The sequence below is a fragment of the Larimichthys crocea genome, chromosome II (genome assembly GCF_000972845.2).
Source record: "Larimichthys crocea isolate SSNF chromosome II, L_crocea_2.0, whole genome shotgun sequence".
Classification (NCBI taxonomy): Eukaryota; Metazoa; Chordata; class Actinopteri; family Sciaenidae; genus Larimichthys; species Larimichthys crocea.
In genome coordinates, this window is record NC_040012.1 from 12,569,839 (window position 1) to 12,584,095 (window position 14,257).

The following is a 14,257-nucleotide window of genomic DNA, read 5'->3' on the forward strand; positions in this document are numbered from 1 at the left end:
GCTCTCCCTCTAGCAACTTTCGGGAAAAGAAAAACAAAGAGTTAAGATATCTACCTGGGATCTTCTCTGGTCCCTCTGAGAACACTAGCTCCACTTTACCATAATCTGCAAATCTGGGATCTGGAATGTAAGCATACAGGAATGCCATTAGTGTAAGCCACTCAGAAATGGAAAGATGAACGGTGTCGTCTGCGAATAGGATTCTGTCAGTACACGTAACATGTTTGGTAAAACAAGATTATTGGTCTCAAAGCGCCAAGTCTAAATTAAGTCCAGACCGAGCCCTGCAGATGCTGCGTGGAGCAGAGGAGTTGCCGTAAACTAACGGCGGCACGTTGAAACCTGTTCTTAAGGTTTTTTCAGGTCTACCTTTGTTGGCAGTCTCCATGTCCTCTTTTTCAAACATCAGGTTGTAGCCCTGCACTGCTCCCGTGTGGAACTGCAGTCGGAAAATAACTTCACGTTCTGAAGTTATGTCACTCTTGTGATAGCATTTAATCTACAAAAGAACATACACAAATATTATGAATACCCCAATCTATAGCGATATCTGAACCCTTAAAAAAAGGTTGATTTCTCTACCATGATGTCGCCTTTTAGAAGCTGGGCAGGCTCCAGGCTGATGCATACACGGTCTCTGTGGCCTGGACCGATGTGACTGAGACAAAAACAACAGAGTCAGAGTTAGTCAGAGTTTGAAAGCAATCACAGATATTTACACAAGGCAGTAACTCCGAATTCAAATCAGCATTAAACTAAGTTAAACAAAAATTGCTTTCATGCGTTGAAGAAACATTCTTAAAAATAAACAATAATGTTAAAAATACTCAACCACATGTGTAAGCCACTCACTAGATTCCAGATGAATAGACTGCTTGCATTCCCTGGTAAACTTTGATGTATGGACGACAAACTTGAAAGAAAGAAAGAAAAAAGATTATTCTCTTCAAACAAGTGCATTAATAACCTTTAGTACCACATTAATCACGAGTAGCTTCTCAGATTGTTTTGCTCACAAGTGTGATAAGCTGTTGTTGTGAGAAAAGGATTTCAGCCCCACTATGTGACGAAGACCTCTGTTGTTTCAGTGAAATTAATGAAAATAGCAATTTACATGCAAACACGGGTGTGAATTCCCATGGGTCTACTGGGAACTCATAAAAAAGTTCTTCTCTTCACTTCTGTTTACGCAAGTGCCTCTATCTGTCTGAGCATGTGTGTTGGAAAAAGACAAAGATATAAAGTATAGATAAGTCTCCGTCTTGTTTACTGCTTCAGCTGTGATGTGGTTGTGTTGTGGTTCTTTTATACAAGCATGGTAGCGGCAACTGGATTTTCATTGGGAGTTGCAGCTGTGTGTATAGTGATAAACAATATGAGTTTAACCTCCAGTGGCGTCGAAGTTTGGTATTCCGTGAAGGATGACGCAGTGCAGGAACAGGGGTGATGCATTGATCTTCATGGATCCACTCAAGAGACTGTTGAGGATCCAAACATACCTGATGTGAAAGCACAGAGTTGGGTGTAAATAATATGCAGGATTATTCTTGTCATCGAGTATATCGAGTAAGCATATTTTCCAAAATGTTGAACTCTCACTAAGTCTGAGAAAATAACCCTGATGATGTCATAATGATGTCAGCAGAGTTATCTCAGTTTTGGCTTGACAATTACAGTTTTGTTTTCTGAAAGGCCTGCGTTGCTACGATGAGGATATTTACCAGGCAGGGAAGGTCTAATGAAAAAAATCATCAGGTTGCATTATGGGAAGTGTAGGATCCAGTGTTTGTTGTTATAAGTTAAGTTATAGTCAGTAAATGTCTGATTAAAAAAAAGGTAAACAAGACTTCTTGACAGGTTGTAGTTATATTTGCATTAATACCACTCTTAAGGCTTTACATTGAATAAGCAGCTGGTTAGCTTAGCTTAGCACAAAGACTGGAAACAGGGGGGACAGATAGCCTGGTTCTGTCCAAAGTTAAAAGACTCTCTTAACCTTCCAGTAAATCCAAAGCTGTTTAATCTGTACAAGAACCGAAGTGTAAAAACAACAATTTGTGGTTTTAGGGGGGGATTAAATAATAATTGTGTTCTGCGCTATTTCTTGGCTGGTAGTAGTGACTTCCTAGTGATTCTGCTCGTTGCCTGGAAACCTTGTGACATCCCTGAATTTTGACAAGCTACAAGACAACAAAATATACAGTTTACATACTAAGTAATGAGCTTTAGATTATCTTTTTGGTAAATAGATTTTGTTGCCTTTGGACACAGTCAGGCTAGCCGTTTCACCCATTTTTTAATATTTATGCTAAGCTAAGCAGCTGTTGGCTATAGCTTCATATTTATTGTAAAGTCATGAGACTGGTATCAATCTTATATTTAAATTCTTGGCAATACTTCAGCTTTGGTGCTGAAACTCAAGTTATTAAATTTGCACCCAGCCGTACCAATATGTCCTCATCTGTTTATGTTGCAATTGCTAAATGTTGCTAAATGTTAGGTTGCATAAACTTTAGGACAAGACAGTTTGGAGAAACTTGCAACTAGAGCCATCAGCGCGAGCGATGATGATTCACAATGACACACAGGGCAAGGATTACACCAGGTCACAATGGAGGTCCCAACAATCAACAATGATGGGCTTTTTCAGTGAAACAAAAAGACAAACAGCACCAGGACATGCAACGTTTTGTATTGAATCAGGTGGGTTCTGGGACATGAATGTGTTTTAGATGTGGGTCAACAAAGCACCAGTCAAACAACACATAGATAGATGCATGTTGCTAGACAGAAGGGCGTGCTTGAGTTTTGGGTCTTACCGTTTCTGCGAAGGTGTCATCAGAGCTGAGACCTTATCATCATAGTATTTCCTCATCGCGAAGCGGTCCAACGCCTGATCAGCACTTTGAGGGAGACAGAGAGACACATTAAACACTTTAGGTAATTATGACTCCAGAGAGACAGATTACACTCCGCTGCTCTATAATTGAATGGTGTTAACCCTAACTTGAATTAGGACAACACACACCCACACACACACACACACACACACATGCACATGCATAATGGACAAGAGTGAAAGTAACCGGAGAGACAGGGGATTCCAGCAGAGAGGAAGAGAATGCCAGCCTTAAGTAAACATGTAGGGGGAGAAGAGGCCAGAGTGTGCACAGCTCTGCTATTCAGACAGACCTAAAACCAACAGGCGCTGGAGCCTTTTCACCACAGCTCTGTTTCTCTCTCGTCGGCCCTCAGCCTCTGCTCCACCCCCTCCCACCCCCCCCTGAATCTATTCCATTGTAAATCTGCCTCATTGTTTTTCCTATCTCTTCCTCTACCTCTTTTTTGCCCTCTGTCTTTCACATTCGCCTTACCGACCCCGGTCTTCCTCAGCGGGACACAAACACTATAAAAGGGGGAAGCCAAATCGAAGGCCGACGTGTGCTCATGCCACAGTGAGTGCTGTGTGCATAGTGGCAAAACACCAGACCAGCCTCTCCTAATGTTTGCAGCATTTCTTTACTTTAGGGCTTAGTAAAGTCGAATTTGTATGGCTAACAATGGTTAGAAAATTTGGTTTTCTTCCTGATGAATAGATTTCATGAAACTGACACTGTGGCCAGAAGCTATTACAGTAACTAACTAACATTTTTCAAAGTTGATTCATGCAATTCAATACAGGGTGATTCATGGCTTAAACTGTGTGGTTTTTTCTTTGAATTTGAAGGGGGTGACTTTCGTTTTGACTCACTCTGAATCACCTTGACCCTACATTAAAAAGAGGTAAATAAATCAGCTGCGGTTAGGCAACGACATTGCTTGCGGTCTATGGAATGAATCTTCATCAAATGTTGTGGGTTGTTGTTGATATCACATACTGCCAAAAGAGAGTGGGCGCTCTCTGATTACGATAAATCCTGACTTCCGAGCAAACAACGTCACTTCTAGTAACATAGCATGAAAACATAGTAGGGACAACATAGTAGGGGTTACCTGGCAGACACATCAGTGAAATGCACAAAGGATGAAATGACGACTCCGACTCGGCCTTTGCCGCCCTAAAGTAACAAGAGAACACAGGAGATGATTTACAACATGCAGCACTTGTAGTTTTACTCTGTTTTAAAAGACCCAAATATTATTTTCACAATAGTCTTTGTGCTCTGAGTGATGGGATCCTATGTAAACATTTTTTTAAGTTAGAACAAAGTTAGAACAGTATTGGTTATTTCACATGACAGTAATCTGTATTTGTTTTTTTCTCTCCTCTCACTGGTTTGAAGCAGGCATGGCTAAATTGGAAAAAGCTGGTGTCATATATCTGCGTAAACTTCTGAGTCGAACTATGATGACAGTTGGTGGGTTGTTGGGTCACTGTCAATTACAGCTGCATTGATCGATTTGGTGTCAACTATGAAATTAAGCGTTAACTATTTTGATAATTGATTGATAAATGATTTTCAGAAAAAAAATACAAATATTTTGGATTCTGGCTTCTCAAATGTGAGTATTTTTCGCTTTCTTTAGTCGTCTATGACAGTAAACTGAATATATTTACATTGTGGACAGAAGAAAACATTTGAAGACATTTTTCACCATTTTATAGACCAAATAACTAATCAATTAACCGAGAAAATAAATGGTTGACAGATTCATTGACAATGACAGTGATTGTTAGTTGTGGTTGGATTGTTGCTTGTAAATATTTAACACCATAGAAAAATATTTAATGCAAGTTTTTGAAAGTTTTAACAAAAAAGAACCTCAGAAATGTGTCATGCCATAATAATTACAAGTTTTTAGTTGTTACTGTAGTAGTAGTTATTAGTATTAGTTCAATTATTTAGGCAAAACTGAAATACAGTTGCTTCAACACAACCTGTAGATGCTCACCCTGCAGTGTATAACCACCACATGAAGAGGGTCAGCATTGAGCCAACTCTCCATGGCCTTACAGATGGTGCAGATCTTATCCAGAGGTGGGGCATGCATGTCTGGCCAGCCTGTATCGAGGGTCTGAAAACACATCACTCACTTTAAACAACTCCCCATGCGTTACCAATCAATATTACACTGTTTACTGTGGCTGGCTAGACAAAGCTGATCAAAGAGGATGATATATTTTGTCACGTAAGCTTACCTTGGGGTTCATTCTAGAGAGATCATGTCTTTTCTCTGACAGGTTGATAATCTAAAAAGAACACACAACAAAGCAAATGTACTTCTAAGATCACTGCATTCCACTTTAACACTGATTCTTGCATTAGCACAAATGAAAGATGAACTGTGCACTCTGAGGTCAATACTCTCATGTCAATATCCCATGAAAGGCAGTCGGCCCTGACATCAATACTGTTTGCCCTTTGACACTTGACTTCAACGTGAGACAGCGGGCAGCACAAGGACAGAGCACTGACCAGGTAATTATCTGCATGCTTGGACTTGAGCATTCGTGTGACATCCTTCAGGTTGTGAGAGTAGATCTCTTCTGAGCACCCCCGGGGGAAGGACACAGCGATGATACGCTCTGTGATATAAGTCAGGTCTAGCTCATATCCCTCCTCCATCCTGAATCTTGGGATTTCCTGTAAAAAATAAAGCAGAGACACAGGTGGCTGGGGACCTTCAATTACCTCACACCATTCCCACTTTAAGCAGGTGACTTTGCATGAGTCAATGTTTGACGGTCAAAGTCCCTCTGCTTTAGTCATTGTGTCCAAGTTTCCCTCAGATATCTTTAGAGAATGACCTCAATTCCAGATTGGATGACAGAGACCAGATTGGGTGTCTTGTTTGCTCACAGTGTGCGTCACAAATACTGTACTGGTTGTAATGAAACAATATATGCTTTTGAACATGTGAGAGATGATGATGCTACTTATCTCCACTGCGAAACAAGATACGGTGCAGTGTTATCAAAAGATTAAACACCAACAATCTAGCACCCCACTGTCAGTCAGTCGGAGCAACAATAACAGAGACAAAAAAAACTTTCAAAGAACTCCGGTTGAAACCAGTTGCTGTAAATCCCTGAGTGATGGCGTGTCCCTGTGACCTCATGGCCATGCACTTCCTGCAGCGGTGGTTGGGAGAGAGCCTGTCTCACTCCACCACATCCACAGACACATCCCTTACTCTCTTATCTAGTCATCTCTGTATGCTCTGTGCTGTTCTGTCAGCCGTAGAATAGCAAAGTGTTGCCTGCTATGACTGGCGCTGACACTATTAGTCGATTCAATTAATAAGTCAACTCACAATAGTTTTTTGTTTTGGACAATAACATTTGTTGAGGATTTGCTGTTTCTCTCTGTTTTTGATGATTTTCAAATACAAATCAATATATTCTGTATTTTTTTTTACTTCTGGTTGGAAAAAACAAGTAATTTAAAGTCATCATCGTCTTACTTCTGGTTGGAAAAAACAAGTAATTTAAAGTCATCATCGTCAAGTTTTTTATTATTTTCAGACATTCTATAGAGAGAGAAAACAAAGATTATTCGTGAAAATATTATTGGAGATCGATAATAATGATAAATTTTAGCTCTCATCAGCCATGCACTAAACAAAGTCACACAGCTACAGCAAAATATGTAGCCGCTCCCTCTGCCTGGAACATTCTTAAATAAAAGATTGTAAAGTTTGGTCTCTCTGTAAACTGTGTGTGAACACTCCACACACACTTCAAAAAAACTGGGTGATCTTTTTTCTGCTTGCCAACGCTTTGCGGGTATTTTAGGATCCTGATGTGTTCGTCTCAATTAGGTTGGTTTTTGTGGCACATTTTGTGTTTTTAAGTTGCTGTCACACAGCAAAGCAAAGTGAATGAAGCTTTCCTGGCCAAATAAAAGGTAAATCAATTAAATAAAAAAAGTTTTTAATTTATGCTGTAAATGGCTCTGTTTGAAGTTTTTACATGGAAGTGTTCCCAGCTGCTTTTCTAATTATCTGAAGGAGGTAGCGGGGGAGATAATATGTTGTGGCACCAGATCCAAGGGGGCAAACTTTGTTAAGTCTAAACTGGATAAATTGTATCAAGATTCCTCTGTCTATGCTGGTGAACGGGAATAACCTATCTCTTTTAATTAAATAAGACTTAATATGAACTATGTCATGCAGCTGTTGTCTTTTGTGGTTTAGTTTTTGACACTTTTTTACTTTGTTGGCTTCCTGAAAAAAATGGATTGTTTGTTTATATGACTCAGTTGTCTAGTATTCAGTCGCTATTTTCTAATATTTCTTGGTGTGAGACATTAAATATCTTGGTAAAAGTTGGTGGACCGTGAAACCATACAGTCCAGGACTTTATAGCTCTTTCTAGTGTTGCAACTAAAGATTGCCTTCATTAGCTATTAGTCGTTTGGTGTATAAAAAGGTTAGAAAATAATGAAAAATGGCAATGTTCATGTTCTTTTATTATCTGGATGTATAATTATTAATTATTTAGAATAATGTAAAACAGGAAAACGAGCAAATTTTCTCATTTGAGAAGCCTGCAGCAGCAATCTTAGTTTTGTTTTTTTAACCAGAAGATTCACTTTAACCATCAATCACTTGTCAAAATAGTTTCCATTTAAATTTATGTTGATTAATTAATCAATTAAATCGACTAATGGTTTCAGCTTCCCTGACTAAATGTGATATATTGAGTATAAATATATCAGAATATTGGCAATAAAGCAAACCAAACCCTAAATTCTGTATGTTGATGACTTGAATAACTGATCTATACTTGTGTGTAGCATTTAGAGATAAGTGATCAATAGCGCATGACAAATGATTCCCATTTCACACAAACACGAGCACACACTCTCAGAAACAGAGACACATTCCTGAAGCCGCCAAAGATATCATCAGCCTTCTTGAATGACTCCAATTGTTTGTTGTGATTAAAATGATCCATAGTCAAGAATGTGTTCATCAATTAAGTTTGCAATGACTGCAGGCTACAGCCCCAACACTTTGAAGGGGTCCAGGGAGGGAGCCATAAACCAGAGACAGTGTAGCCACAGCTTAAACCAACCCTCAGAGCGGAATGAAAGAGGCCATGTGTATGAAGAGGTCATCACTCAGGGAAACAGGGCAGGGTGTTTTGTGAGTGTGTGTGTGTGTGTTGGTGGAGGTGGAGGTGGTGGGAGCGGGTGGGAAGAGGTCCTAGGGGATTGTTGGGACTAATGGTGGGGTTAGTCTATTTCCCCTGAGACTTTGAGGAAAAACTGTTGACTAATGGGAAATTAATGAACAGGTCGCCCAGTACTTAGACTCTGTGTATCTCCAGGGCAGGGACATGGGAAGAAGGCTTAGTTGTGTTTTGGAAGTGTCAAAGTACTGTGCTAACTGGAGATGGGAAGGGTATCTAACCAACACTTAACCTCAATGTGACCCAGGAGTGTGAAAACATGTTTATTAACTCAGTGCTGCATTCATCTTTTTTAAATGACTGTTTTTAAAAAGGTCAACATTTTGACAAACGTATTCACTTTTTGGCCAAAAGGTAGATTACAATAAAAGTGATACCACACTCTAACTTAAAGACCTTTCGAGGCAAATGTATTTTGTGACTTTGGGCTATACAAATAAAATTTAAATTTGATTTAATCTCTTAAATTAAGCTAACGTTACTGCCAATAGCAAGTTAGCTTAGCTTATCATGAAACGTAGAAACGGCTATACCTGTGTCGTATAGAGGTAACAAAATCTGCCTTTAAGCACATCTCAAGTAGTCACTAATTAACAAGTTATTATCTGACATGTTTAACACGTATGAAATCCAAACATTTGCAATCACACGTTCTGGTTTTTACAGGAGTTTAACTTGGCTTGGCACAGTAAATGCCTGCTTACTAGCTTATGCCAAGAAATAGTCTCGCATATTACTTTGTAAAAACATAAAGTGACTTTTTTTTTTTTACTTTTTTTTTTACTTTTTGTGGTGGTAGGCTGATTTTGTTACCTTTAGACAGAGGCAAGCTAGCCGTTTCCCTCTGTTTCCAGTCTTAATGCTAAGCTAAGCTAACCACCTGCTACCGCTAGCCTTTTATTTAACGGACAGACACGAGAGTCTAATTTCTCAGAAGGCTAAACATCGTGAAATGTTCCCAAAAAAACCCATAGTGATGCACAAAGAGACCCGATATATCTCTTTATAAAAGCATAAATCTTATAGATATCAACCTGACGCTTATTAATATTAATTTCATATGAATCATTCATGCACAAAGCTGCAGCAACCGACATCCTTTTCCTATTCAACCTCTCACTTCTACTGCTCATCACTCAGGCTAACATGAGCGACTTGCCCCAGCATGCACTAAAGATAATTGGTCTTTAATTTGCACTGACTGCTTTTGTTCCTGGTTTGAGGTGCAGCATTAGCTCACAAAGGCAGAATAAGCAGTGCCAAGGAACTCAAATCCCGAGCCCACCCATGGCACTGTGAGAGTAAGGCTGGTAGATGAGTGGGGTAGGCAAGGAGAGATTCGAGAAAACGGGTTGCCAGGTCTACCGTGGGCAAGCTGAAACAGGTTTACTAAGGTCAGGATGTTGGGGGATTAGGGTGTGTCTGGCTCCCCCAGCTCCAACCCCTGCAGGTAAGAGCTTGACTGGGCTGCGTGGGTGCTGTCAGCCACGTTCACACATGCATGACCATCACTTGGGACCAACTCCAAATGCCTTTCTTTCAATTACCCAGAATAACGCTGAAAATAAATGAATCAAACATTCCATGTATCAGTAAAAAAAAAAAAAAAACAGATTAGGAAGACATATCAAAGTGCTGGGAGGATGCCTGTTTTTTAAGGCGCCACACCCTCCACCTGGCCCACACTGTATGGAATCATCCATTTTGTATGAGCAGGTGAACCACTAGATGAAAGAAGATGGAATCATGTAATAGGACATAAACTTCAAGGAGAGTGGCCTCAAAATCCAGGCATGTGTTAGTCAGGCCCTAAGGGTTAAGCTGTGGCCTAATCAAGTGAACAGTGACCTCATAGTTGTTTTCATTTTTGAGTCCATTGTGGTGACAACACTTGGCGAAAACGTTGCATGCTTGTCTGTCGCAAATGGTCCGCCGAGCCTGGGGTTGAGCCGCAGCAACCAAATCCATTTATGCGAAAGTTTGTTTGTATGTGATTAGGCTGGTTGCTACATGTCTCTCTGTCTGTATTTTCCATTAGCGATTCCAGTGTGGCCATCGTCATGCAGATTTCTTTTACATATTTGCACAAACCAGTGCAAGAGGAAACACACTTATAAAGAGTCCCAAATGACGGAAGGGGGGAGGGGACCTTTAACAAGGTAAAAGTAAAAGTCTCAGTCATGAGATGGGGATACAAGTGCTGCTGTAATGACCACGAAAGAAAGAAGTTAGGCTTTAATTATTAAATTATCATCTGGGGCGTGACTTTTATTTCTGTTATGAATGTTTTTTCAAAATAAAATATGACAAATACTCATGATAAGTTACTATTAAAGTCTAAAGTCTCACAAAATCTTCCCCAAAGAGTCTTTGTATTTAAGAAGAAATCACCAAACTTATGTCTAATTTAAACCAAATAAACTTGAATGCAGCTACCTAATTGATTAAAAAGATAAGTTCCAAATGAGTTCGATGCAAAGTGTTTTTAAATCAATTAAAGAAAACATAAAATATTCACAAACATTACTCTGCACACATATGAAAGCAATCAAGCCGCCCCTTCCCCCATTCATGCTCCGTAATCAGGCTGAATGGCTTCTGTTGGCTCCAGTGTCTAGTTTATGATTGACATGTTGCGGCAACAGCCTCCATTTTGTGACAGCTTAAATATTTTTATAGGTCCATTAAACTGAAATGATGTGTCTGAAACTGAAAAATGGATGCACTGATGGCCCTCACTAATATAAGAAGGAAAGAAAAACTAAAAAAGCAAACCCCTTGTTACGCGTCAGTCCAAAATTTATCTGGTGCAGACTGTAGCGGCTCTAGTTTAGAGCTCAAATTTAAAGTGGGGCGATAAAGCTCATCCAAAACCAGCATGTAAGAACTGGCTCCGTTTTGCACCTATGGAAAAAGCAGCTACACATTCATTACACTACTGTCTCTTTGGGAAACTCTGGACAGGTTAATGATCTCCTAAGCTGTTTGTCTGCAAACGTGAGTAACACCTAAAGTGCCATAAATGCTTCAGGAAGTCTGGCTGCTTGTGTAGGAGGGGGGGTGCTGGAGTTAAATGTTGTTGTTTTTTTTTACCTGACTAAATTTAGCTATGAGTTTACCCTGTTAGCTTTATTTCTTTGTTTAAAGTTCATGAAAAGAACTATTCATTCCTGTTTACAGCTCCATCAGATGACTGGACAACCAGAACAGATTTGTTTTTTTACCCTTGTCCTCTGGCTGTGGCCCCCACTTGGTATTTAGCATTCACATCTAATAGCCACCTAATAACTTTGATACCATCAGCTTCACTGTTCCAAACCGCCTTGTATTCATACTTGGCAGGAGCGCGTGCCTCATACTGTGGGATAACATGTCCACAGTGACATAACAGACTGGTTTAAGGGCCCAGAGAGGGACAAGGCTACAGTTTGTTCTGGCTTTTTCCTGTTAGGGGCTCTATATATTTGTGCTGTGGCTTTGACACCCTTTCACTAGTGAAGAACTGAAATAAACAAAAATCATGAGAACTATTGAAAAAAGAAAAAGCCACTGGAGGGGGGAGGTATTTTTGGAAAGTTTATTTAGTAACCCTGGAACTCTAACGTGTATTTGTCCCGCACTTTCACAAGATATTTTTAAGGGAATAAAAATGACAGCCCTTGTTCTGAGCAAATCTGTGCACCCTTAAGGCTCCTAAAGTACTCCCTAATTACCGTTTTCTATCCCAAGGTCATAGTGGAATGCGTTCCAAAATGGATTACGTTCCCACTCTCTCGCTCTCTCTCATTCCCTCAATCTTTCTTTTTCTTTCCCCCTCCTTTCTTGCCATTCTTTTCCCCCTTTATTGCGTTCATTCTCCTTCCTTCTACAGGTCTCCTTCTCTCTGTTTAATGGCTTACACATGTCAGCCAAGTGGCCAATGGCACTGCTGTGACAAAGTGAAATGCCCCAGTGCTCCGTCCCTTGCTGTCCCTCCCAGAGTTAGATCACAGTGTTCTGCTTACAGTACACAACCCCAACCCTCTGCCAACCCACCTGTCCAAACCACACTATCAGGATCCCCCATCATCAGTCGCCCTGCCAGTCCTTTGTAAGTGCCGGCTCTTATCAGTGAGAAAAAAACGGACACTTTGAGTTTCTGACGCACATTTCTTTCGCCTTTAGGGGCACATATTGTTCATACAACTCTGACCTCAAAATAGAACCACCAACAAAAGCTATAATTGCCAGTTCAAAAATGTTTCTCCTGTCTCTCTGGGTCTGTAATTAAAGCTAATCTTGAAAGAGTTTAGCCTGCAAAAAGTTCAGAACAACCTGCATGGTTTATGTTGCTTGAAAGGAAGGTGAGCGGGGCAAGTGTAAATGCAGGTGTGTGTCTGATTTCCAAGAAGGGGGAGGGATGGACTGATATTCAGGTGAAGAGGGCTGTAGCCGCTGTGATGCAAGGACGCTTGTACATGTCATCGGCAATGGCTGCTTGAGAAACATATAGCCCTAAGGCCGCAAATACCACGCAGCAGCTGTAGCTCAAAGAAAAGACTGCGCTGAGTGTGTCTCCATCCTTTATCCACCAACTATGAGTCAACAAGACAAAAAAAATGTTTGTTTCTTTTGGAGCTTTATAGACTATTCCTGAGTACAAGTCTTCCACAAGAATGGCCCCATATGTTTCACATTATAAAAAAAAAAGTACACCATAGCCCACAACAGCAAGGAACCCCAAATTATAGCCATTGAAAAAAAACACAATTCATTGAGCAAGACATTTAAAAGCTAAAGAGACTCAAAGAGATCAAGCCAAGCTTTTAAGGAGTTCATTTCAAAGGCTGTCTGACTTTAAAAAGTAAAAAAAGAGTCAAGATCAGTGCTTGCTCAGTTTGAATGAGTCCCTTCTCTGTCCTCAGAGAACACACACACACACACACACACACACACACACACACACACATCCCTAGTTTTAGCAGGACACAGAGCCAAAGTAAATACAGAGAGCAGTGGCCTGTTTTGCACTTTGGATAAATGAGCAAACTCAATGAAATGTGACTGAGCAAAGGGCTGAAGAGGAGGATTAAAAAGTAGTGCAGTGTGTGGAAAAGTTCTAAACCTGCTTTTCTTTTTAAAGTACTGACCAGCCCGACTTTAAAAACCCTCCCTGCCAATGATTGACTGTGGAAAAAGTTCACACACCGTGCCTTACCTTTTTCAAACTGGAAGCGACTACACTGATTCTTCTTCTTCTCCTTCTTCTTCCTTTCTTTATTTCTTTCTTTGCCCCTTCTGTTTCTCTTTGTCAGTCAGAGCTGCTGAAAGGGAAAAGAGTGGAGTCCTGATCAAAGAGCTCTCAGCCCGTCATACAGGCTTAATGCAGGCTGAGAGGCTCATTTTCCTCTGCTGGAATCTGCTCTCAGGTTGTTTTTTTTGTCCCAGTCGGTGATAAAAAATAAAAAACCTTTGCTCGGATCCAGACCTGCTGCTTCTGCTTGCTTGCTTGCTTGCTTGCTTGCTCCTCAGCCCCCCCAAACACACTTCCTCCAGTCCAGGCTGCCGCTGCAGCCGCCACAAGTCCTGGCATGGGATAGTCCTCCCACTGCGCCGCTAGGGCTGTCTCCCTTGTTCCCTCCCCCTTCCACTCTACCTACCTCCCCTCTCTACGGCCTCCTTCTCCCGACTCTCTCCATTTGTTCTCACCCTCGCTCCTCACACGCAGACGGAGACTTCCTCCAGTGAGCCCCCCCAAGAGGACCCCCCCTCACATGTAACGCTGGAGACCATGAAATGGGTATCAGTGGTTATATAATTATCTTTTCTTTTGGTACATATGGTCTGTTATGTCAGAATATATAATAATGATGATGCATTCAAACACCATGAGGTCACTAAAGTATGATTCTCAGACGAATATATATTTATTTGTAGTTTTTTGTATACCCCACAGTACCTTACCAAAAACAAAGATTTATGTGTCAAGTCAGTTTTCATATAACTCCAAAATGACCACCGGTTCCAAAGGCTTTTATGTTTAGGTTATTATGTTTATGTTCAAAATTCTATGAAAATATGTAAAAGAAAAGTTGTTGTTCTTTTAAAAAAAGGTTTTATTCTGGTTCTGTGATACTATGA

General features: G+C 40.4%; 1 protein-coding gene across 2 annotated transcripts in view; it reads right to left on the reverse strand.

The window, feature by feature from the left end:
• tns3 (tensin 3) overlaps window positions 1-13,811 on the reverse strand; it is a 32,556-nt gene extending 18,745 nt beyond the window's left edge. The window contains exons 1-11 of one of the 2 annotated variants that reach the window (XM_019262256.2): window positions 13,338-13,811; window positions 5,418-5,587; window positions 5,141-5,191; window positions 4,894-5,016; window positions 3,994-4,058; window positions 2,820-2,903; window positions 1,387-1,499; window positions 853-913; window positions 583-658; window positions 370-499; window positions 55-120 (exon numbers count right to left, since the gene is read on the reverse strand). In XM_019262256.2, the coding sequence (XP_019117801.1) occupies window positions 55-120; window positions 370-499; window positions 583-658; window positions 853-913; window positions 1,387-1,499; window positions 2,820-2,903; window positions 3,994-4,058; window positions 4,894-5,016; window positions 5,141-5,191; window positions 5,418-5,567 (919 nt within the window). In that variant the 5' untranslated portion in view covers window positions 5,568-5,587; window positions 13,338-13,811. Of the gene's footprint in view, window positions 1-54; window positions 121-369; window positions 500-582; window positions 659-852; window positions 914-1,386; window positions 1,500-2,819; window positions 2,904-3,993; window positions 4,059-4,893; window positions 5,017-5,140; window positions 5,192-5,417; window positions 5,588-13,334 lie in introns of both variants that reach the window. The other variant, XM_010743819.3, reaches the window with a different exon arrangement.
• Between the last annotated feature and the right edge of the window lie 446 nt (window positions 13,812-14,257).